Below are 26,685 nucleotides of genomic sequence, written 5' to 3'. Positions count from 1 at the left end.
GAGTGTGAAGCAGCTGAGATGAGAATCAGCACCTCCAAATCCGAGACCATGGTCAGGAGTTCACGTATCTCGGGGTCTTGTTCATGAGTGAGGGAAGGATGGAGGGGGAAATCGACAGGCGGATCGGTGCGGCGTCTACAGTGATGTGGACTCTGCATCGGCCTGTTGTGGTGAAGAAGGAGCTGAGCCAAAAAGGCAAAGCTCTCGATTTACCGGTTGATCTACGTTCCCACCCTCACCTGTGGTCACAAGCTGTGGGTCATGACCGAAAGAACGAGATTGCAAATGCAAGCAGCCAAAACCCTTAAGAGATAGGGTGAGAAGCTCGGTGATCCGGGAGGGGCTCAGAGTAGAGTCGCTGCTCCTCCACATCGAGAGGAGCCAGATGAGGTGGCTCGGGGATCTGGTCAGGATGCCTCCTGGTGAGGTGTTCCGGGCATGTCCCACACCAGGATGAGGCCCTGGAAGACCCAGGACACTGGATGAACTACATCTTTCGGCTGGACTGGGAACGCCTTGGCATCCCCCTGGATGAGCTTGTAAATGTGACCAGAGAGAGGGATGTCTAGGTTTTTCTTGCTTAGGCAGCTACCACCGCAACTCCGGATAAGTAGCATAATATGGATGGATGGATGGACGGACGGACGGACGGATGGACGGACGAATGGACAGACAGACAAAGTTTATTGTCGCTTCTAGCCAAAGTTCTCAAGAAACTTACACTCACAAACTCTGGGCCGCCCTATTCTCTGAAGAGGCCAGAGGCAGAATATTCATCTCATCTCATCTTTTTTTTGTTTTTAGGAACTGCTAGTTATTGTCAGCGTTCCTTTCTTGTAAAAGTCATATGAAATTCTCTTGTGTTTCTACACAGGTGTAGCGGTTGGTTCTCTGGTTTTAGGTTAGATTGAAGGGTCATTGCCTTCTATCTACTGTGCCTTTGTCTCCTCTTTATTCTTTCTACTTTTCTTCATTTTTCTCATTTTCTTTTTTCTGTCATGTCCAGTCAGGTCCAGCAAGGTTACATGTATTTCATAACTCAAAAGAAATACGAAAGAATAAATGAATGAATGAATGAATGAATAAATGAATGAATGAACAAAAACAAACGAACAAACTAGCGAACGAATGAACGAACGAAATGCTTCAATGCAGGACAGGACAAGTTTAATAATAAAAATAACATAATTAAAAAAATAAAATAAAAACTTGTTATCCCCAAGTAACAGTTATGGTTCTGATGGTTGATGGTTATTTATTTTATGAAAATTGTTTGTTTTTTTTTTTACACCCATTTTATATACAGCGATTTATTTTACCTGTAAAAAGCGCTTTATAAATAAACTTTACTTACTTCAGAATATGCACATTATACTGGCAATTATATCGGTATCGGCCGATGTTAGTCCATTTTTAACATATTGGTATCGGTCAGATGAGCAAAACTGGGCTGATATTAACAGCCGATGTTGGGAGGAGAAGGGGGGTTTGGTCATGCGGCCATGTTTGGAGATGTGACAGTGATGCAGCACTACATTGTGGGATGTAACTGACGCTAGCAGCAATGTCAGCTGTGTGGTAATTTTTCAGTGTCAAAAGAAGATACTCGAAAAGCAGTACGCAGTATTTGAAAAGTTGAAGTGATGCAAGGAGGATGCCGTGTCATATCATTCAACACGACAAATTTAATGTCATCTGAAAAAGTACCATCCAGAAGCTCACAAACAATGACAGGATGCTAGCCCTGCTAATGTTTACATCATTTTTACTTTGTACAGAATTTGATAATCTTAAACCTTTTGAAATATCGGTATTGGTCAAAATTTTCATATCGGTCCATCCCAACTTCAGAAGATAATCCTGACTTTATTCAGCAGTGTAATACTGGAAGTAGCTAAAAATATCTAATGACCACTCCTTGTAATAAAACTTGCAATATAAAACAAATGCAGGTTCTTCTCTTAAAGAACTTTAAAGAATCCAAGTTGAGCTGAAAAATATGTAATGCTTCTTGTAGCTTTCAAAAGGTTTCAGCAGGTGACTGAAAAACAATAGATACACATACAGGTGTATATTTAATGTAGCAGCAGCTCAGAAAGTGTGTATTTAAAACGCCGCCCACAGCACACACTTTGTATACACCCCGATGACCAACTTCACCGACCACCAGGACACCTTAATACTCGATTCCCTCACTGGCGCCAGGGGAGCACCGCAAATTGCTACCTGTTCTGTGGGAAACACTTCATACCGCCTTAGCTTCCCATAAGCAAACCTCCACTCCCCCCAAAAAATTAAAGATTACACAAACAGGACTTGTTGGATTTCCTGCCAAGTTTCCTGCTGGCGCAAAACCCCAGAGGGGAATCCCAGAAGTCGACTTTTCCAAGACAAAGTTTTTAAAATGTTTTCTTTGTTGAAGCAACCTTAAAAAGAATATTTTTTAATTTTTGTATAACTTTTGTTTTTTTAATTCACAAGTCTTTTTGTTTCTACCCAGATCCCCAATTTCAAATGTACTCACATCAGGAGCTGCTCTGTGGTAGATGCTTGCATGATTCAGAAACTTTAAGAACCTACAAAGCAGAAAGATGAACAGGTTCTGTTCTGTTAAGTTTCCGCTCATCACACCAACATAAAGATGGAGAATGCTCACTCTCACCTGAAGTGATTGAGGTTTTTGGTCATCGTCACAGCAAGAGATGAGTCGGTGTCTTCCAACAGGTCACTGAATCATGAGAGCAGAAAACCTGATATGACTTAGCTATTTATTTATGACAGTAAAAGCTCATAAACAAGCTACAAAGTCTGAGGCATCACACCTACCGAGTTCTTTAAAGACCCACTCCAATGCTTATTTGGAACTACTTAAAATGTTCTCAGTGATCTTTAAATTGTGATTAAGAAGGTTTTGACAAAAATCACAAAACCTGTGCCCTTTTCCAGGCTTCTGCAGCTTATTAGCAATTTGCCTCTGAGTTGTGGGCGGAGTCAGCGCTGCTCAGTGCCCGACCCATGTCTCCCTTGAAGTGCTGACTGCAAACTAACATGTGGTTTGTTATATTATGATGAAAGAGAAACTTAATCCATCTTAATTCATAATCCAATTCATCTCTCACAGCAAAGTTTTTCGGTAAATAATGAAAGCTAACGTCATTAGCAACCCGCTACTGCACATACGTGTCGATCCGCCATCTCTGAGGACTGGGCAGGAGCTTGTGGCCCCACCCTGTGGGTTTTTGATGTGTAAATGTGGGTTGGTCTGAGCTCGCCTTTTTCTGTCCGCCATTGGTTCAGTGATTTAAATGCAGAAAAGCCTCTAGCATCAAATAAATGCCACATGTACATGTGAACAACATGAAAAACACGATTTCACCAGAGTGGGCCTTTAAGTAATTTTCTACTGTTATAAAACTATTTTGGTATCTTAAATCTAATATGTCTACTCAACATTCGCCTGGTGAACTGAACCCGTGATCTCACCTGTCTGCAGCACCTTCTGAACCATTCCTGGATTGGGTTCCTGAAGACACCTGTTCTTCTGTGACTTCTCTTCCTTTTTCTTCCCAGACAACCTGCAACTGAAGCAGCAGACAAGGGTTCTGCACATTTAATAAGGTTTACACAAAGGTTTATTAGGTAACAGAATAACTAAATCATTCATCTTGAATCTGAAGAGTCAGAGCTGGTGGTCAGGAACCATTTAACATTAGCATATCAACACATCATTTGTGCATATTATCCATCTTCATTTGATTTCAGCTCAGGAGAGTGTGTTGCTGTATTTAATCTCCACTGATGTGTGTCATGCATGACGACACTTGACACTGGGCGTGTGCAACATATTCAATTTTGATTTTGGCTCCAAGCGATCACACAAACAATGATAGACAAAATTACACTGATATTTTGTCATGTGCTCAGAATGACATGCCCACTTCTGACGCTTCCAAAAGTAAATCCAAGGAAATACTGGAAGTACATGCTCCACTACTGTTGTGAACATTGTTATTGTATTGTTTACTATGATCAATGAGCAGCAGCGCAGAAGTAAACAGGAAACCTAAAGCAGGCACGGAAGTAGTAAAGGATCATTTTTAAAGCTACAATCTAAGCAAAGCTGTAGAGCAGGGACATCAACAATCGAGGAAAAATGTCCTGCAGGTCTTAGAAGTTTCTCATCAATGCACCGTCAATACACCTGATCCTGGTGAAGTGAATCTCCCTACAGCTGGTTGTCAAGTTAATGTGAGGTTTACCAGACTTTAAAGTAAGTAACTGTAAAGTTGCAGACCTGAGGAAGAGAAGTCGTCAAGGAGTCTCCTGCTTCAGCTGGACCAAAGTTCTGAGATGTCACTGAGGGTTAAAACAGAGTCAGAGTGAGACTCAAATCCTGATGAAAATGGAGACACATCAAGGAACAGCTGAAAACAAAACATATATTTAAACTTTATCTGCAGTATTCTAGTGTAAGAGGCTGCATATAAAACCTACTCTGTAATCTTTATTTTGAAGGTTAAATCCAGGCTAAGTTTACCTGGTTGCAAAGGTGGTAAAAGTGTTTAGGTTAGTAAAAGTAGCACAACCCTGGTTTAGACAGGTTTAGAAACAAGTAGAATATCTTCACCTGCATTTCAGTAACGACGGGGAAACAGCTACTGAAAATCGAGTAATTCAACACAAAGTTAAACCACTTTCAGATTTGTTGAATTAACTAAATCAATGATCATTGGTGTAACACCAGAATGATTTCTCTACGACTAAAAGAAAAAGTTAAAATAAATGTAGATGCATTAATCTGCAGGTGCCAGACCAGCCTGCAACTGTTTCCTATCAGTTTGCCTCATGATGCAGATTAAGGCTGGGTATCGTCACTAATTTCCCTAATCAATTCAATTTGATTCACAACAACCTATTTCGATTAGATTTTAATTAAATCTATATAAATTTGATTCAATAAAGATTCATTTACAACTAATTATGTAAGGCCACATTTTTTTTTAATATTAAAAACATTCTCAGATAACTTTTTTTTTCTCTTTTATAAAACACTGAGCGCATTTACTTGACAATCAAAATCAGTTATCTGGGAGTAATCAGATTACTGTAATAATCTTATCTGACACATTTACATTCACACCACAGGACAAAAAAATTAAACTTCATAAATGTCCTGATGACAGCGTTTAATTCAGTGGAGTCGCTGTAAATATTCTTAAAGTTCAGAGCTCAGATAACGTGTTGATGTTAATAAAACCTACAAAGAATACTGGATCAATTTAAAATCATAATATGATTCAGAAATTCCTTCAATGACGGTGATTCAGCTTGTTCAGCTTTGCGAGTTGCCATGACGACCGTGATGGCGTAACACCGGAGCAGGAGAAACACTCCATCTGCTCCTCACTGGAGCAAGATGCTTCCATCTTCAGCTGCCTGAGAGAATCTAGAAAACTCTCATATTTTTGTCTGATTTTCAGCTGGTTGATGTGTTTTCCGACACGTGCACCCTGTCCTCTGATGAAAACCGGTGTGTGCGCTCATGTGTCTGTGTGTGTGTGTGTTTGTGTGGTCACTGCTGTGGACATAGAGCAACTATGATATGCTGTCATGTAAATCAGATAAATCGCATCAGACTGTTTGATAAAAGGACGAAGTGGAAACCTGTTCTAGGGGAAATTTAACTTTAAATGACCATATCAGGTTTATTTTAAACTACGTGTGTGGTGACATCACTTCCTGTTGTTGACCATGACTGCCAACCATTAGCGTCAGCTGCTAATATGAGTGCTGCAGTCTTAGCGTTAGATGCTTATATGAGCAGTAACACGCTGAAAAAAGACTTTATATGTCTTTTGCAGACCACACTGGTGAATGAAAACACCTGAACTGGACATCTCAGCAAGAGAAGCTGACTTTGGACGAAGGTAACACAGGAAACCAGTTGTGTGTATAAATGCTAAGATCTCGCTGAGCTTTGGTAAGTCATGCGAAAGTAGGGTCACGTTACCGGAAATGAATCAATCTTCAATTTTTATGAATCTGTATTGGATTTATTTAATTTGGATCGATTAAAATCTATGAATTGATCGTTTAAACCCAGCCCTGCAGAACTCATTGTTTTTACCAGGAGGTTGTCGAGGTTGTGCTGTTAGCTTCTTTGGGGATATGGAGACTGCTTGAGTTAAGATGTTGAACATGACAGGAGTTCGGTCTCCTGCATCCAGGCTAACATCATCAGCAGACTTTCCTCTGTAATATGCAAATGTCTTAGCCACCAAGTCATCGTTGACACATATCTGTGAAGGAGGAAATCCAGAAAAAAAGAGAAAATGAGGAGGAATTTTGTGTCAAAACATGACGTTCAATTGCAGTGTTTTCATATCAGATAAATATGGATGAATGTATAATGAGTGTGTATCACTCAGAGTTCACCTTTATGTCCCTGACAGTCAGATAGAGCTGGATGGAGGTGGAGTCCGACTCAGATTCCAGTAACACCGCCTCCGTTTGGGTGGATGCTTTGAGGTAAACAGGAGGAAAACGCTCATCTCAAATGTTTTAAATCAGTGAAGTTGTCTCTGACATATAAGATCACCACAATGTAAAGACTGAAATCAATACTGCTGTCTATCACCCATTTGTCTAACCTTGCAGAAGGCTGTGCAGGTAGAGCGTGGCTGAGCTGTCCCACTGACTGGACGGACTGCACAGAACAATAAGAAAACATTTTTTTACACTAAACATTTGTCTTCCACTTAAAAGAAAAACAAAACACCTAAACTGCTAACTACGTAAGTGATGAGGTTGTCTTACATGAGCTCGGCCCTCTTTTCATATACAGACACTTTCAGGGTTGTTGGTTTGACTCCCGCCAGGTGGAACTTTCTCACCAAGAAAGGCAGCTGAAGAAAATCTGGCATCGCCTCTCGGATACTTGTTTGGAAACAAGAAGACAGGATTCAAAACTAGGCAGCATCAGTAACAGATATTTATCTGACATGAATGATAGGCTACGCATCTTCACAATGACACTGCTGTGTCCTCTGTTGTTGACCTGGCTGTGTCAGACCACTACTGTATGTTTTTTTTTTACCAGTTTTAGCCAAGTGGCAACCTCCAGCGATAAAATATGAAGCCTCTGTGGCAGTGCAAAAATTTGCAGTTCACCCCTCATCCACTAGGGGCTGGCTCCAAAACAGAGTTAATTCCCATAGACTCCCATGTTAAAAAGACCAACTTCACAGCAGAAATGAACATATTTAAAGCCTGGTACAAAATAATATTTTAGGATTAAAAGATCAAGTTTACCTTCATGACAACTGTGAGGGGGGAGAATTTTTTTCTAAATCATCCGTTTAGATGTTATTAGGCCCGAGCACCAAAGGCGGTGCGAAGTCCTGTTGTAATTGCTCCGTTTTATCCTTATTTTTCTCCTCAAAAGTAAATTTCATTTTGTGGGACCTGAACATGCTCGAAACCCCCCCCCCCCCCCTCTCAAAGGAATACGAAACTTTACGTATTTTGGGGTGCTCGGGATTGTTCAGGCGAAATTGAATGAGAGCGGCACCAATTTATGATGCCTCGCCACTGCATGTCGTCAATCTTTATGAAATTCGATACATATATTCTAAATGGGTCAGGCGAACAAAAAAACCAACAGGAAGTCGGCCATTTTGGGTCAAAGTCACCATTTTGGCATTTTAATCTTAAATCTTTGGCTTAAAATCTATCTCCTAGAGATTTCATCGAACCGCCACAAAAATTGCTCAGGATGTTCAGAAAGCATGCATCTTTAAAAGTTATCAAAATCTTTCTCAAAGGGGAAAGCGCATAGCGGGGGCGGGGCCTCAAAATTATATGTCTCACCATGAAAAACGAAACTGATAAAACTTCCACATAAAACAACATATCTTAACCAAAATAGCCACATATGATGCCAGTCCCATCCTGAACATATCTACATGTCAATAATTTAGATTATGAATTGGCCACGCCCCCTGTCATGGTGATGACATCCGGTGAAAACTGTTGCTATACGCTGCAGGGCGAGACTGTGGCACCATGGCGAACTTCGATAAGACGCCATGACATCATAAATCAATGTAAGTCCCTCAATTTTCATCCAATCACCATCAAACTCACAGGGATTAATCAGGGACTGGCCCTGAACAGATCCATATAACCAATTCCAGTCTAGCCCTAAGCCCCGCCTACTTTCAACAGGAAGTGCTTCTTTTAGACACTGGGGTACTTCTCGCCAGGAATGAACCTCACACATTCAAACATGCATCAGATCAGGTCAAACCCTAACATTATACTACAGTAAAAAAAACTCAAGATCTTTCGTAAAGCATAACCACGGCAAATGGCGTCCACCACTATGAAAAAGGAAGTAGTGGTAACTGAACCAACGTACTCTTGATCTCCACCAAACCTGGCAGGGAGGACAGTGGTCAGGCCTGGAACTGATTAAAATAGACATATGATGGAAATATGGCTCTATAGCACCCCCCTATGATTATTTAATCTATCAACTCCAACCACTGTATTGACAAAATTCAGCATATTAATATGACAGGATATACACTACCGTTCAAAAGTTTGGGGTCACTTACCTGTTGAATCCCATGGCAAAGTGACCCCAAACTTTTGAACGGTATTGTACAAAAAAGCCTCTTCATGTCCACATGTTGTCAACGCCCATTTTGAACAGGAAGTCCCATCATTTTAACCCTTTAATACTTGTAAAACCAATTCAAACTCAGTATCATTGTTCATGAACTTATGGTTGAAAATCTGAACACGTTTGTACATTAACCACTTTAGCACCACCTAGTGACCACGTTAAATTCTGCAAGTGCTAAACTTAAGCGTGACTTAGCTTTAGCCCATCTACCTCCATTAGCTCTTATCTATAGGCAGCTCGGAGTTTGATGGGTGTCAATCATCCACCCCCAACTTCTGTCCCCCTTTCAGCTCCACCTTTTTGCCGATTTTTAGATTTTCCTGGAATGACGACACGCGTGACGCTGCCAAGATGGCGACGGTGGGAACCACCCAATAAGCTTTAATTCAGCTCTTCAGAAACCTATGGGTGACATCACAGAGGCTTCGTTCATCTTTTATATACAGTCTATGGTACGTAGTCATTAAGTTCTGTGGTCCTTGGCTTTTTGGGGACGGGGATGATGGAGGTTTTGAAGCAGGATGGCACGTGGCATGTCTGCAGCGAGATTTTGACGATGTCAGTGAACACCGGAGACAGCTGATCACCACAGTGCTTCAGGGTGGAGGGAGAGTGTGTCTGGTCTGGCTGCTTTGTGGGGGCTCTGCCTCTTGAACAGTTTGTTGACATCACTCTCCAGGATGGAGCGAGTCATCACTGTGATGGGGGAGGAGGGGGCCTCTAGGGTGGGCAGTTGTGGGAGGGCCCAGGCCCCTCCTGTGGACAGGGAAGTGGGGGTGGGGGAAAGTGTCAAGGGGGATGGTATCAGTACTGTCCCATCTGTCTTAAGAGACAATAAAAGTCATTCAGGTCATTGGTAAGGCGCAAATCGTTAGTGGAGTGGGAGGCTTTGGGTTTGTAGCTGGTTATCTGCCGGAGCCCCCTCCAGACAGGAGTTTGTTGGGGTTTCTCTGAGTATAGTCATTTATCGTCTCTCACCGCCTTGCTAAACCTGTACTTTGACTCTTTAAACCTGGCCTTGTCCCCACTCGTGAACGCTTCTTCCTCCTCCAACCGTAGCTGTCTGAGCTTAGCTGTGTACCAAAAAGCTTTCATTTCTGTCTGTATGAATGAATCAGGTGGACCATGACGTGGTCAGAGTGTCCCAGTGCAGCACGGGGGAACGGCATGATAGGCCCCACTGACTGTAGTTTAACAGTGATCCAGAACATTCCCCTCTCTGGTTGGGCATTTATTTAACTGTCTGTATTTTGTGAGGTCGTGGGTAAGGCTTCCTTTGTTAAAGTCATCGAGGATGCTAACCAAGGAGTCCGGCTTAGTCTGCTTCTCACTCAGTATCTGGTCAGCGAGCATGCGCTCGGCCTCCTGCACATTGGCCTGCGGTGGAATGTAAACACCGCCTAGAATGAATGAAGCAAACTCACTGGGGGAGTAGAAAGTTTGCAGTTAATAAAAAAATATTCGAGATCCGGAGAGCAATACTGTTCAATCACGGTCACGTCGTTACACCAGCAAAATGGAAGATGAAGAAACATATCAGCTTTGTCCCACCAGTAGTGGCAGTTAATCTAGTTTATTACACAGTGAACGCACATTGGAGAGAAATATTACCAGTAGCGGTGTTCGAAGTCCAGGCCGGTGAAAACACACTAGTACATCGGCACGTTTCAGTCTCCTCCGGCGTTTGACTGCATGGACAAAGGTTAGGGCACCTTTGATCAGAATATCCAGTAATTCCGTGGACAGGGTGAGAAAAGTTGGAACCAAGTGTGCAAAAGTTGTTTGCCTAATGTTCATGAGCTCTTCTCTGGTGAAAGAGCTCCAGGTACTGTAGCAGAACACTGATTTAAAGCACAAAATAAGAAAAAAAAACAATGTGCACCAACACACCGAGGCAGCCAGCAAAACAGTACATTTTTTTTTAAATAAAATATTTTACTTCTACAGACATGCACACTGATGTTTTTCTGTTTGTTTAATCTTATTTTAACTATTTGATCTATGAAAATATTTCTAAAACATCTTGTCATATTAATGTATGTATATATACACACTATATTAAATGTAGTTATTCTTTATATGCGGCAGAGTATTGGTGACTCACTAATGTCCAATAAAGATGCTAATGTAAGATCTACACCCATGCATACATTTAAAAACAGCCTTTAAATATGTGTCCACTGTAGTGAACACTATGCAACAAAGGGTTAAACATTAAGAGATCATTTTACCAAAATGATGAAACTTTAAATATTCTCAGTGTGTGAGAAATCTGGGTGTCCTTTTTGGCTCTGAGCTTGATTTTACTCCACACATTAGAAATATCACAAAGACAGGATTTTACCATCTTAAAAACACTGCCAGAGTCTGCACTTTGCTCTCTCTTGCCAGCACCAAGGTGTTAACATCAATTTATTTCTAGGAGAATAGATTATTGTAATTCCCTGCTCTCTGGTCTTCCCATAAAAACTATTTCCAACCTACAATTACTCCAGAACTCAGCAGCACGGGCTCTGACAAGAACCAGAGGGTGGGAACACATCACACCAGTTTTAAAATCATTGCATTGGGCCGCCGTGCATTTCAGGATCAAATTTTAAGGTTCTTTTAGTTGTGCACACATGTCTTAATGGTCTTGGACCGTCTTATTAATCAGACTTGCTGTCAGATTATGAACCCTCGTGGACCCTGAGATCCTCTGGTACCAGCCTCTTAGGTGTTCCCAAAGTCAGAACCAAGACTTACGGTGCGATTTTGTTAATGCAGATGTGGAGGGGGACCTCTTGTGGTTTGTTCTCAACGCATCAGCCGAGCAGAACTTTCTGTTAGTGGGGCTCTGAGAAATATCGTGCTATTGGTTGGACATCTGAGGTGGGTGTGGTTAACGCAAAAAAGCATGAAAAATAACTTCACTTCCGCTGACCTGAAATGAATGGCAATAGAGTTCCTGTAACATGCGCCAATGCTACCAAGCTAAAGTTAGCCAATGTTCGTAAAATCAAGCCATTCATAAGTTAAACGTTTGCACAAGTTAGCTTGTTAATAACATTATTAACCTTATCTACATTAGGTGGTGAACATTTCTAACAACCTTGTGAACTTGTATTTAATGATAGTTAACGTTAGCTGTCTGAATGCTACTGCCCAGGCAGCTAACATTATACAGAACAGCGTCATGATTTAATTAGTCACTGTGTGCTAACGTTATGTCATTTTGCAGACAATGAAGAGAAAGTTTTCCAAAGATATTGCCTCTTTCTTCTCTAAGAAACACACAGTTAAAGGATAGCAGCACAGGGCAAATGCTAGGCAGCCAGAGAAAGAATCAGAGACAGAGAATGACACTGTGGCTACACCTGAAGGCAACTTAAGCCAACCGCAAATGTTTCCCTGACTTCTTTGGATGTCAGTTGTAGTAGATTTATTTCTTAGAATAATCAGAGTTGATCAAATCCAACATGGATGGTGGGTGGCTTGTGTGTGGCGTGACTGTGTGGTGGTGAGTGATTGTGGGTGCGGCACGGGGGAGGGTGTGAGTGTGGGGTTATATAGGGTGCAGGTGGGGAGTGGGGGGAGGGGGCCAATAGCACCCTGGTTCCCGGGGTGTGCGGCTGGAACATCGGGGTGTGTGCTGGCCTGCGCCGGGTGGCTGTCTGCGGGGGCCTGGTCCTCCTAGGCATGTTGCGGGCCCTCTGCCTTTGGGGGGTGGGGCGGCCGCCTCAAGGCTCCTGGGGTCCTGGGCCCTTCGCTTGGGCTGCCCTGGGTAGCCGGTCCCTGGGGGGCCGGCGGCTGCTGATCTTGGCCCACTGGGACCTGTGTCCCGGGACCGTGGGGGGCTCTTGCTGGGGCTCTCCTCTGCCGCCCTTCGGGTGGGGCTGGAGTCATCTTGGTGGTGGGGTGGCTTGGGTTGGTGCTCCGGGTCTGCTGCTGGGGGCCCGGGTCTCTGGCCCTGGTCTGCCTCTGGCCTCCATGGAGGTGTGGTCGCATTTGCATGATCTCACTCACCACCCCTTCATCACTGGTCACTCCTTGTTTCTCATGCTCTGCATGCTGACACAGTCACTGAGTTGTCCAGTGGGTTTTAATACTAAGCGATAATTTTTTTTTTTTTTTTTTTTCCTGTGAGTTAGTATCTGGTTGCTGTTATGTCTTTTTGATTTGGTTATTATTTAAAAACTCTTAATGACTAGTTTTTTTTCTGTGTGTATGTTTCTGCTTTTGTAAAAGTTGTAGGAAATTTTCTGGTGTGTTCATGTACAGGTGTAACAGTTTGTTGTCTGGTGATGGTGTGGATTGAAGGGTCGTTTCCTTCTGTCTGTGATGTTTTTGTCTCCTTTCTTCTTTTCCTTTTGCTCTTTTTGCTATTTTCCATCTTTTTCTGTCCCCTCCGGTCAGGTCCAGCAAGATTACATAGATTCCATGATTCAAAGTAAATAAATTAATTAATCACATTATCAAGAGGAGCCTTACCCATAGGCCTCCCCTTGGCAGAGAACATTTGTTTGTTTTCCTGGTGGTAGAATTGATGTTTAGAGGATCAATTCTGAAAAAAGGTCCTGTCATTATATTTTTAGAATAATGACGGCTTTTCTCTGTCATTCTAGACATGTCCCAGTCACAAGCAGATGGACCAAAACAGCCATATCGAAAGGTTTACCCTTGGACCGTGTATAACGACAGGAGACGGGGCTTCAACTACAAGTAGTTCTCCATTCATAAGTGGTTGAAGTATAATAATTTCCATGTTTACTGCTTGTTGGTCACGCAGATCCCTGAGTGAGTGAGTGAATTTTTGCCTTCTCTTTCCCTTTTTTGTCCCTGTAATTTTGTCTTTGGTCACAAATATCGATGAACTAAACAACGAGAATATACATAAATGCAAACTGATAGTAAATGTACAATCTACAAACAAAATAGACAGTTGTGAATCAACTCAGGAAATTAGTGACAATACCCAGCCCTACCATCAATCTCTGTGGATAATGATAAAAAAGGAAATCCTTCAAATGGATGAAAATGTGCTGAATGATGAAAATTGGGGTGCACCTAAATGTTTTTGCTGGTGGATCTAAATTAAAACGTTAGACACACTAGTTTAACCAATGCAGATGTTAGTGAGGAGCATTGTAATAAGATAAAAAAAATATTTAATTAAATATGTTGAGCTATTTTCACACATTAACAGCAAAAAGGTCAGCCTCTCACCAGCACACACACACACACTTCTTCATCTGTTCACCTGTTGATGATTCAGAGACTTTTTGGGGGTTTAGGTGGAAAACTCTGAGAACATCTCAAGAACATGGACTCCAGTGCATGTGTGAAAGCTGTATTCATAAGTCCAGTCTCATATGTAGATATCAGAGTATTTATGTTAAAAGGAAAACAATCTATTGAGAAGAAAACTGGTGTTGCTCTGCTCTTACTGGTCTGAAGGGATCACAATTTGTTCTCCGTGGTCAACCAGGAGGCAGCGAACTTGACAGGATATTGAGTCCATGATGACGGACTCCACCACAGCGCGGCACCATGACTTCATCACTGCCCAGTACACGACACACACCTGAGAGGAAATAGCAACACACACAGCATCTGTTTCTTTAATGTTAGGATTTTAGGAACTAAAGAGGATATTAAACCTGAGATGACTGAGAATAATGGAGGAAATGCTCATGACCAATCAGAACTGTTCAATTCTGCAGGTTTAACCCCAAAGCTGATGGGAGGTCTTTAAGGTACCACCCACCAACCAGGATGTCTGTTCTTGTTGTCAGACCAGAGGGGGTCAACCCAAAAACAGACAACCTCAAGATCTGTGCTCATGGAGAAGGTTCCTGGTGTGGAAATGTAGCTGATGATCAAGGTGAGCCTTGAGAAGAAAGGGTATTTATAGATGATCTGAGATCTGTCCATCAGGGTCTTTAGTGGAAAAACAAACTGCATTTCAGAGCAGAGAACACTCATCACTTTGTGACTGACACATTGTTTCAGTGCAATGTGTTCGCACACTTAATAAAGTTTTTTTTGCTTTTTTTACATGGACAGAGCATATTAAACAAAAAAAAAAAACCACTTCTAAATATGCTGGATTTAGCCAAAGGACTAATTTTCCTCTGTTGTCCCTGGCCAGGCTCCCAGGAATAAGGAAAAATATAAAGAAAAAAATAATCATCCAATCAATCTAAACAGTAAGAAAGAAAAAAAAAGGACAGGTGACATTAGCTATGTTTACATGGACAATTATTTCATTTATCCGACTGAAATCAATCTGATCGGAGATTCCAGCTGACATACATGGATGCTGGTGATCTGATCAGTTGTATTGACTTGATGGACAGATTTCATCTCATAACGCTTGTAATGCCTACAAGTTTGGAAGAAGTCTTAAGTACTTATGTTTTGTATGAAAACCCTCATAGTCACAAAACTGTTGGTATGTTTCCTTTTAGTTTGGTAAACAATCTCTTGTAACGTAAAGGAAAAGACCTGTTGGTTCTACTGCAGGTTAACACACAAAAAAAAATGCCAATAAAAAGGTCCAGACTTCAGCTGTGTGCAGAAAAAGACAGAGGTGAGACAGATGAGGAAAAATAACAGTATGCCAATTGAATCAATTAAAATAAATAATAAACATCTGCATTGACACCTGTTTTCATTTTTAAAGTGATAACTTGGTTTAAACAATCGCAGTGATTCAGATCATATAGAAGCAGCTTTATGTACTAATGGGTCATTAATTCCTCCTGAATTTTCACAGCAGCCTGCAGTCAGGTCCCATGATGGCATCAGGACGAACATCCTGGTGGAGAAAAGTACACAGGAGAATAAATTTTCATTACATAGCCTCCTGTCAGGGCTTTTGGTAGAGCCTCATCCTGCAGCGTGCCCCACGACTTCAGAAGTCACTTGAACATTTATGGAGTGATTTTCTTGTAGTTGAGGGAACAGATTTTAAGGAGTTATTAATTACACACACAGAATGTATTCATTTGGTAAAAATGAATGAGTAAAAAGGTTTGAACTCACTCACAATGGTGAAGTGAAGCAGATGATGGTGGTCCAGACAAGATACATTTCATGTCATCACAGCACCAAACACTGCCAGAGTGGAGGTGTGACATACCTGTCCTTCTTCCAACAACAGGGGCTTCAGCCAGCGCAGGTCCTGAGTCACGTCATGGTAGAAAAGGTTCATCTTAGAGAGCAGACTGTCGTAAAGTTGGGTGGTCTCTGCATGCCTCCCCGGACCCTGAACCACCCGGCCCCAAAGGCAAGAGGGACTGTCCACCTACCAAGGTCAGGATAAAACCTTACCATCAACATCAAATCTATTCTAACATGATTTCATCTGGTATTTTCCAAACAACACTTAACTATTTTAAACTGCAATTAGCATTACTAGATACGGACAAAAAATAATTTGACCAAATCAAAAGACAAAGAACAAAAAAAAAAAAATTTTGACATGAAGAATGAATCTCAGCTTTAATCTCAGTTTGACGCATTGAACTACTTATAGAAAAGTACTTAAATTCATGTGTACAACACAACAGATGAAAATACAAACTCAACAAGTTACCAGTTACAGGTTAGTCATTTAAATTTTAAATCAGAAAAATGGCGAGTTAAAAAATACCACGTTGTCCCTGTCCATAGAAACATAAGTTAACCTGAGAATGCAAGGACAGACAGAGGACATGGGCCCTTCAACATTTTTAATTTCATATCTTCAGAACAATGATGATTTTAAGGTACAAAGGCAATTCAATTAGGTATGAGTATGAATGTGTTAAAAAGTAATAGGTTTATGATCACTATGAACTGCTTTCATAAATGTGAAGCTGTAACAAAAAAAATGGAGAAATGTAACTAGATTAATCCCCTCTGACTCACACATAGACAAAGAGTTCCTCTGACACCACATCATCACTTTATCTTTTAAATTTCACTTTATAATTTTATAATTTCACCCTCAATCAGTCAAATAAGTACCCTTTAAGATGGATGCTGTGTTCCTTTGGATATATTCATCATTTTTTATCATTTTACTAAATGGAAAAAATTATGCTTGATGGTTTCACAGTAAAAAATTGTATTTTTATATTAGGATTAGATTGTTTTGTGTGTATATATATATATATATATGGCCTGAATAATAATTTTGTTGTTTATGCATGCTGCAAGGTGTTGTGGTGGTTAGCACCGCAGCCTCACAGCAAGAAGTTCACTGGTTCGAGCCTCGGCTGGGGGGAGGTTCAAACCTGGGAGGTGGTGGCCTTTCTGTGTGGAGTTTGCATGTTCTCCTCGTGTATGCGTGGGTTCTCTCTGTGTACTCTGGCTTCCTCCCACCGTCCAAAGACATGATGTTAAATTAATCGGTCACTCTAAATTCTCCCTAGGAGTGAGTGTGTGTGTGTAAATGGTTGGTTGTCCATATCTGTGTTGGCCCTGCGTTGGACTGGTGACCCGTCCAGGGTGTACGCAGCCTGTCATCTAATAAAATGCTGGGACAGGCTCCATCTTACCCGCAACCAGTAATGGACAAAAGTGGTACAGAGAATGGGAGGATGCACGCTAATTTCACAGATTATTCTGTTTGCATTAACATGTTAATTTTAACAAAGAAAGCCTTTGGTAAAATCAGAGCCATATTTAGAAAACATTCATGAGACCTAAACCAATGCAGTGTTGTGATAAAATAATGGATTTTAAGGTAGTCGAACAACACACATACACACACACACATATATATATATATATATATAAGAAAGAAAGAAAGAAAGAACACTGGCACATGTTGACATATTATAGCTATATAGCTAACTACTGTGGGTTTGCATGATACAATATTTGATAATTTTAGGCTAACTTAATACAGTTTACAATGAGCCGACTAATGCTCACTCCAAATGTCTTTTAAGGAACTTGCATTAAAAAATATTTTTGGATCGTCAAACACGGTAATGAAAAAATCAGATATGCATTAAGCAAACATGTCTCATCAAAACGTGGGGCTAATCTGAGTGCTTTTCAGATAATCAAGCTAATTTAACAGGTGTGAGGCGATCTGCAAGGTACCGTTACTCACCTTCAAAATCGATATTTTCAACATTTCTTCTGTTCGTCAGTCCACACTACTGACTACACACAAAGTGAGGAGGAAAGAGACGGTTAGCATTAAATAACTTAAGTATCAGCACACAGCCACATAAGGAGTTCGTGTTTGGAAGAAGAAAGATTCACGTGGGCTCGCGCCTGTAAGCTATCTGGCTAGCTAATGTAACGTTAGCTTCCTGTCGTTGCTTCAGTTTACTTTAAACTAACACTAAACATGTAATTCGCTAAAACGCATCTTAACGCTTTAAAATAATAAAGTGATATTTTGCCATTCTCTTACTTCTTTAGCTCCCACTTTAAACTGTTAACGTACCTGTTTCAGAGCTGTCGCGGTAAAGGCGGATATGTGGTCGCGTGGCGTCTGCGTCTGCGTAACCGCCCTAGGCTCGGCGTAGCTCCGCAGGGGCACGACGCACACCTCTTCCAGATCTGACGTGCACCCCTGCTAGTCCATAGACATGTATACATCCACAAAAAAATCCTCCTACTTCTGCAAATTAGAGAAACAAAGACAGAAAAAATACAATCTCCTCTATTATAACTGACGAAGAAAGTGTTTTGATAAAAAACCTAAAAATAGAAGAATTGGACAGCTCCATAAAACAGATGGCATTAGATGGTTCCCTTGGACCAGGTAGTATTACAGCAAATTTCAACAAGCATTTCTGGGCTGAAATTAAAGTGTTACTTTTCCAAGCTATTAAAGATGCATTAACAATGAGGAACTGATGACAACAACGAAGCAAGGATTAATTAAACTGCTAAAGACAAAAGAATGTTAAAAAACTTAAGACCAATAACCCTCCTAAATACAGATTACAAAATCCTTACATCTGCTTTAGCGGCCAGATTAAAACAAGAAAAAATTCAATCAGGTTTTCTTAGGGGAAGATTAATCCATAATAATATTAGATTATAAGAATATTAGTTCTTGATATTATTGATTACAAACATCTCATTGAAGAAGATGGATTTATACTTTTCTTGGCTTTCTGTAAGGCATTGACTCTGTTGAACATACTTTTATTTATGAAACATGTGAGAACCTGGGATTTGGAGATACATTTCTGAACATTATTCTCATGTTACACTTAGATATTAACAGCTGTATCTCTTTCTCAGATTGTACATGTCCTTGATTTAAAATGGGAAGAGGGCTAAGACAAGAACGTAGCCTTTCTCTTCTTTTATTTATCATAGTAGCTGAACTGCTGGCAACTCTTATTAAAAACTCAGATGTTGAAGTACTAAATATAAATGGAAAACATTTGTTAATAAGCCAGCTGGCGGATGATACGACCCTGTTTCCTTAAAAGCAGAGTATTCCTATCGCTTTAAAAATTATAAACCTATTTTCTAAAGCCTCAGGTTTACATCTAAATCTGGAAAAATGTTAACTCATGAGTATTAATTGGTTGCCTCCATGCATCATTATGGGACATTCCTGTAAAAGAAGAAGTAACATATTTAGGCATCCAAATCACAAAAGTTCAGATTCCAGAGTTAAAAACAATATTTATAACTCAACTGAAAAGTCAAAAACCATATTAAATAGTTGGCTTCAAAGAGACATATCTCTTTTAGGCAGATCAATCTTAATTAAAATGGAGTCCATATCCAGGCTAATTTATCCTTTCATTGGCCATTCCTCCAAAAACAATAAAAACAATAAACAAGGTAAACATTGACTTCATTTGGAAAAATTATATTAGAAAAGGTGATTTATTAAAGGATTTTGATGAAGGGGGAATACAAGCAATCGATTATGAAGTAATGAACGGTATTTTAAAAATTAAATGGATCCAATCTTTCTTACAAATGATCAAGAAATATGGTTTTGCGTTACCCTCTTTAGTTTTTAATAAGCTGGGTGGATTTGGATTTTCTATTGAAATGGTTCTTTGAAATATCGAAACTTCCCGTAAAACTTTCAACATTTCCCCAGCGAGTCCTCCTCTACTGGGAGATGATGTTCAAACACAGTTTCAGTCCTCACAATGCGCTTTATGGAACAACAGCGTGGTCACAAATAGAAGAAAATCTATATGGACGAATGGAAAAAAAACATCTTGCCGATCGTACATCTGATGAACGACAGCGGCAAATTTTTTTAAATCTGGAGGAATTTAACAACAAATACAACTTGACTTGTTTCTTTACTTCATACAGAAGAAAAAAACAATGGTTGGAAACTCTTGCTGCCAAGCTCACCCCTCGGTTGTGCAACTCTGAGATGCTAATCAAGCTACCATCCACATTAATGCATCCCTCTGATAGTCAACGATCTGGTCTTCACGATTTAATTAATAAGTGTCATAGCTTATTTCAGGATATCCCCACACGTACCACCGTCCTCTCTCATGACATCGATGTAGGGAATAATCGGCCAGTTAAACAGCACCCGTACCGGTGTAGGGTGCTAAAAAATGGGGGTGAGGGTTAGTCTTTAGGTTTTTTTTTTTATATTTTGTTTTTAGTTTTTTTGTGTTTTTATGGGGGTGGGGGTTGTTTTGTTGTTTGTTTTATTTATTTATTTATTTTATTTTTTGTCCCTGTACCCTGTCAGCATCAGCAGAGAACGCAGTCAGTTCTAGAACACTGTCATCAAAGACAAGTCTAGAATCATCTTTAATTGTCATTTTTGGACGCCTTATTTTGTGATAGGCTTGTATCTTCAAAACGACTTCTTCTATACTTGTAAAATCCTGAAAATATATGTAGCTGATGGTTGAAGGTTAACCCCAGCTATTAGCTCAGTTGAAAGAAAGTATACAAAGAAAGCGTGGGAGCTGCTGACTGCTGAGGGCGGAGGTCTTGGTAAGTAGGGGAGACTGGGGACAGTTGCAACAATTTTTTCACTTCTCTCAGTTATTCAGAGACCATTTGGATTAGATGTGCCAACTTTTTATATGTTGAACTTACATCTGTCTACTATTATCCCAGACCATTTAAAGATGAGTACATTTGATATATCGGTCACAGTATTTATTTGAATGGAAGAAGTCAGATGTTGCAACCGTCCCCATGGTTGGGGTCAGTTGCAACACCAATTAGGGACGGTTGCAACATTTTAAAAATACAGTAAATTAACTTTAGTTTCGTATTTTGAAATTATGTATGGTTTTACAATATTGTTTTACGATGGTACTTTATAAAAATTAATCAAATATTAGTGGAGTTATGTTTGTTTATGTGTGGAACAAAGGCCTACCTTGGGTCAATGTGCAGATGTTACAGATGCTATTCAATCTCTCCATATTTAATTGTTAGACAGGAAGAATAGAACAATTTGCAATGCAACTTTTATTGAACATGTATCTATTGTACAAAACTGCAACTGTATAAAACAGATTTTTGAACCTTCGGTTTCCTAAAAGGTGAACAGATACCCCAAAATGACACAGCTTATAAACAATAACAAACCCTCCTTCCCCCAACATTTCTGCTGGCTCAATGAGTTTGTAAGTTGTTTTAAAATAGCTTTTATTGCGTCTTCCAGTTCATCCTTTTGATGTTTCATATCATTTGTCAACTCGATTATTTTGCAGTTTGCTAGTTTAAACTCAGTAGTGAGATTCTGCTTTTCCTCAAACATTAACTTTTCCTTTGTTTCATGGATTTCAATTAGTTCTAATAAATCCGATTTTTCTTTTACTGCTGCATCCAGTCTTGAGTCCAGTTCTGCTGTGATTTCTGGTTAGTGTCTTGCAGAAGGGGCTCATTTTCCATTAAATCATCTTCTTGTGACGATAGTTTGTGTAGGGCCTTTACACGCTTAAGTTCTGCTATCTTTTCCTGTGTCAGTGTTTCCGCATTTTCCTGAAACTTCTGCACTCTTTCTCTATAACAGGGCTACTCAATTCGGTCCTATGAGGGCCGCAATCCAGCAGGTTTTCCATGTATCCCTGCACCAACACACCTGAGTCAAATTAATGAGTCATTGAACATCCTGAACATTTCATCCTTCTTTCTCATGAATATTTGATTTTATAAATATATATGAAGAAATATTTTAACTTATGCTGTTTAAAGAGAAAACTGCTGCTAAACCTGTTTATGTGTTTAGTGCAGGGGTCTGCAGCCTTTCCAATCCAAAGAGCAATTTTTCCCTCAGCCAGCTAAATAAAACTCCTTTAGAGACGCAAATGTTACGAGACTTTTCAAAAAGGCAGCTTAATATATATATAAATATATATGTATATATATATATATATATATATATATATATATATATATATACATATTTTTTTATGAAGAGCCACCATAGGATATTTGTTATTACTGAAGAACCACATTTTTATTTCTGTTTTTAGGTTTTAAAATAAAGAAAAACATAAAATCTTTATAAAAAGAGGATACAGACTTTTTTCTAAGAGATGTAGATATTTGTGGAAAATAATGTAAAAGCAAAAAAAGTCCATGGTTTCCAACCTAATGACAAGAAAGATAGATTTAAAAACAAATATTTTAGCCACGTATTTAGAGGCATTGTGGAAGGTCCAGAGAGACACTTGCAGCTCCAGAGTCGCAGGTTGGAGACCCCTGATGTCGTGTTTGTAAACCAAAACTTACTGCATTTTCTTTATATAGCTGTAGGCCTTCTTTTAAAGGAAAGAGACATTTTGCGCGTAACGATGCGATTAATCGCAGCATGTTATGCGATTATTCGCGATTAAAAATTTTAATTGTTGCCCAGCACTAATTGTTATGTAGCACCTAAGCAGCAACCTCTGCTTTTTTGGGGTTAAAGAAGGATGTGAGACAGGTGTTTCGGCGAGCACGTTTGTTGCTAAACTTCTACAAAAAGTGATGGGCCTGGATGCGCCACCTGTTATTAATAGAGCTCATTGTACTTTGCAGCAAGCCCCGAGAGACGAGCAGCCACCGAGAGCCTTTGTCGTGAGGTGCCATTATTATCAAGAGAAAGAAAGCATTCTACGTAAGGCTGTTGCATCTCAAACACTTGTTTCTGAGGATGGCGATACTGTCAGTGTTCTCGGATTACACGCAGTCTGCAACTGGGCAGGCCTCAGCTTCACTTGGTAAGGTTTTTCTTTTTTTTTTTTATGAGACTTCATAGTGGCTTGGGAGGTTTGGGGGAGTGGGGATGGGGGGGGTGCAGCCTCTCATTTGGGGAGAGACCAGCGGGGGGCAATGTTGCCGTTGGCTGATTTCAAAGTTCCTTTTACACTCTCTATTGTTTTTTTGTTTTTTTTTTTTGTCTTGGTGCTTCTATGTCTTTCTCTTTTCTCTTCATTCTTTCTCTCAGGGTTAGAGATTAGATGCTACAGCAATGTCAATTTGGACTATCAGTCATGGGTTCCACTGATGGAGTGAGTAGACCAGCAACCAAATTTGTAAGCTGGATCGTGAGGGGACTTAATCATCCTGTAAAGCGAAGTAATGTGTTTTCCCATTTGAACAAATTGAAAGCAGAGGTCATATCCTTGCAGGAAACACACCTTCGCACAAAAGACATCCCCAAATTAAAGAGAGGATGTGTATCACAGGTGTACCACTTCGACCTAAATTCTAAATTTCGGGGTGCAGCCATTTTGATTGGCAAAAATGTACAGTTCACACAAACCAGGGTTATTAGTGATAAAGGGGGACGTTTTGTGATTGTCCAGGGCAAGCTCTATAATTTGCCGGTCGTCCTAGTTAGTGCATATGCCCCTAATTGGGACAACTCTGACTTTTTTAAAGAACTGTTTGGTTGTATACCAGAGCTGGGTAGACATCATCTGATTTTGGGGGGAGATTTTAATACTGTTCTTAAGCCTTCTCTAGATCATTCCAAAGTATCTTCTGCCGCTCCCTCTAAATCTGCGAATACGATAAATGCCTTTTGTCAATCCAGTGAAGTAGTGGATCCTTGGAGGTTTAAGAACCCTACTTCGAAAGAATTCTCCTTTGTCTCTGCTGTCCATCAGACGTATTCAAGAATAGATTTCTTTTTGTTGGATCAGTCACTGCTCTCTTCAATTAAGTCTTGCTCTTACAAAAGTATTGTCATTTCTGACCACTCTCCAGTTACTGTAGAGCTCTGGCTCCAGCATAGAATGTCAATTCAATGTAACTGGCGATTCAATCCTTCTTTGCTGTCTGATGACACGTTTGTAGACTTCATTTCAACGCAGATTGATTTCTTTCTTGAGACTAACCACCTGCCAGACACCAATATTGTAACACTTTGGGAAACACTTAAAGTATATATATTAATACACTGCTCGTCTTAATAGAAACAGATCTAGGCGTTTTGATGAGTTAATCAGATTAATCCATGAGGTTGACCAGCAACACTCTTCTGCCCCTACAGTGGATCTCCGTAAAAAAAGAATTGCACTACAAACTGAATTTGATCTTCTTGCGTCTAAGGAAGCAGGAGAGAAATTCTTGAAATCTAGACAAAATTGCTACGAACATAGAGAACGGGCAGGTAGGTTACTTTCCCATCAGCTGCACCAATATTCTGCTGCCAATTTGATTACAGAAATACAAACAATGGAGGGTGAAGTTAAGTCTGACCCCAAAGACATTAACGACCAATTCAAATTATTTTATTCATCATTATATTCTTCAGACGACATATCTAATCTCCCTACTATAACTGATGAGGATAAGGCCATCCTTAAGCAGCCAATATCTGAAGCTGAGATTGGGCAAGCAATCAAGTCAATAAAAAATCGAAAGGCACCGGGCCCGGATGGATACCCGATTGAATTTTATAAGGCATTTGCCTCTAAATAGGTACCTTTTATTGTGCGCTGTTTATGTTGAATCACTTAAGCAAGAGAAGCTCCCTACATCCATGAGTCAAGCCACGATTTCTGTGCTTCCCAAAAAGGATAAAGACCCGACTAAATGCGAATCTTACCGTCCGATCAGCTTACTTACATGTGATTTATCGGTGAATTAAGAGTCCACTACAATACTTACGAAAATCCTTTTCTTAAGGTTGGAATCTATCGTACCTAGAATTGTGCATTCTGATCAGACAGGCTTTGTAAAAGGCAGGCAGTCATTTCACAATCTACGACGTCTTTTCAACATAAAATATTCCAAACAACATTCGACTCATTCTGCAGAGATTGTGATTTCATTAGACGCACATAAAGCTTTTGATCGGATTGAGTGTGGGCATCTTTTCAAAACTCTAAAGAAATTTGGCTTTGGTCCAGTCTTTGTTTCTTGGGTTCAGACACTGTATGCATCACCCCAAGCTAGAGTGAGGACTAATCATTTTAATTCTCAGTATTTCACCCTTCAAAGAGGGACAAGACAAGTTTGTCCACTGTCCCCTCTTCTCTTCAATCTGGCTATTGAGCCTCTGGCCATAGCACTGCGACTTAACAACGAAATACAGGGTATCACGAGGGGTGACCTGGTCCACAAAGTGTCATTATATGCCGATGATTTGCTGCTATTTATATCTGATCCCGATATTTCAATCCCAAAATGCCTGGACACCATTTCTCAATTCGGTAAATCCTCAGGATATAAGATCAGTCTCACTAAAAGTGTTTTATTTCCGATTAATGTCTTGGCTCGGAACCGATCTTTCGACTCCTATTACGCATATGGACCCAATTCCGTAAACATTTCGGTCATGTACAAGCTTTGGTGTCTATGCCTCTGACCTCAAACTTTTTTTTTTAAACCATCTCTTATCGATACAGCTTTTCTTGCCTGGACTAGAAAAGGGATCAACAGTGTGGGGGATCTTTTTGTGGATGATACGTTTGCTCCTTTTGACTATTTTGTTAGTGAAATTGGGTTACCAAGATCTCACTTCTTTAGGTACCTTCAGGTCCGTGATTTTGTTCGTGCCCACTTTTGTTCGTTTCCCTTTAAACCAGATGTCGGCCCTCTTGATGATTGTCTTGCGTTCAAGCCCCACCTCTCGGGTGGTGTCTCTCAGCTCTACACTCTCATTCAGTCCATGAAGTGCCCCTCTGTTCGGCCTCTTAGGGTCCAGTGGGAGGAGGAGCTAAATGTTGGATTGACAGATGACATCTGGCAAAGGCCTATACATAGAATATACACATCATCTATCTGTGTTTGGCATAGATTGATACAATTTAAAGTATTTGTCTGCACCTCTCTAGGACCAAACTGGCAAAAATATAACCTAATGTGGATCCTAATTGTATTCGCTGTCATCAAGCCCGTTTAGGTACATTCTGGTCAGAGGTCTTTCACACATTGACTTGCATTTGTAAAAAGAATATAAATCCAGACCCAACCGTTGCAATATTTGGGGTGGTACATTCTAATGTCAGGGTCTCGAGAGGCCAATCCCAATTAATAGCATTCTCTACATTGTTAGCCTGCCGACTAATTCTTACAAATTGGAAGTCTGCCTCACCCCCTAAACACTCGCGGTGGGTATGTGAAACTATGTCCTACCTCCAGCTTGAAAAGATTAGAAGTACAGTCCGAAACTCTGCAGAAAAGTTTCAGAATACATGGCAACCTTTCTTGGATTATTATGACAAAGCTTTTGATGCTAACTCTTTAGATTGATTCTAAAGCTCTCATCTCTGCCCTTCTCTTTTCTTCCCTTTTCTCTTTTCTCTTCTTGTTTTGTGTTTTGGGGTGCAATCTCTACATTTGTATTAGGCTACGATCCCACCTTGTGGTGAAAATGGGCAATATGTAATTTTGTGTTGGAGGTTAGTGGATGTTTGTGATGTATGTGCCGTGTATGCCATAAGATAATGTGTCTTTGTTTATTTATATTTTATTCAAAATAATAAAAACATTTTGAAATAAAAGAAGGTTATACCGTAAACAAACACATTAATTTCAGATCACAAAATAATCAAACTTGTTGATTAAACCTTATACAAAAATTGATAATGATTATATGCATGTGC

The 26,685-nt window shown here is 40.1% G+C and overlaps 1 protein-coding gene across 3 annotated transcripts in view; it reads right to left on the bottom strand.

Moving 5' to 3' along the window:
* The window catches only part of tdrd12 (tudor domain containing 12), a 71,112-nt gene extending 52,906 nt beyond the window's left edge, over positions 1-18,206 (bottom strand). For all 3 annotated transcript variants that reach the window (XM_041998134.1, XM_041998135.1, XM_041998136.1), the window contains exons 1-12: positions 18,120-18,206; positions 17,778-17,830; positions 15,813-15,977; positions 14,116-14,252; positions 6,817-6,936; positions 6,651-6,706; positions 6,436-6,521; positions 6,128-6,299; positions 4,295-4,356; positions 3,484-3,581; positions 2,663-2,728; positions 2,525-2,576 (exon numbers count right to left, since the gene is read on the bottom strand). In XM_041998134.1, the coding sequence (XP_041854068.1) occupies positions 2,525-2,576; positions 2,663-2,728; positions 3,484-3,581; positions 4,295-4,356; positions 6,128-6,299; positions 6,436-6,521; positions 6,651-6,706; positions 6,817-6,936; positions 14,116-14,252; positions 15,813-15,977; positions 17,778-17,801 (1,038 nt within the window). In that variant the 5' untranslated portion in view covers positions 17,802-17,830; positions 18,120-18,206. The remainder of the gene's footprint in view (positions 1-2,524; positions 2,577-2,662; positions 2,729-3,483; positions 3,582-4,294; positions 4,357-6,127; positions 6,300-6,435; positions 6,522-6,650; positions 6,707-6,816; positions 6,937-14,115; positions 14,253-15,812; positions 15,978-17,777; positions 17,831-18,119) is intronic.
* Positions 18,207-26,685: the final 8,479 nt, after the last annotated feature.

This window comes from Melanotaenia boesemani, chromosome 10 (genome assembly GCF_017639745.1).
Source record: "Melanotaenia boesemani isolate fMelBoe1 chromosome 10, fMelBoe1.pri, whole genome shotgun sequence".
Classification (NCBI taxonomy): domain Eukaryota; kingdom Metazoa; phylum Chordata; class Actinopteri; order Atheriniformes; family Melanotaeniidae; genus Melanotaenia; species Melanotaenia boesemani.
Note: the sequence above shows the minus strand (reverse complement) of the source record. Positions and strands in the feature narration are given on the sequence as shown.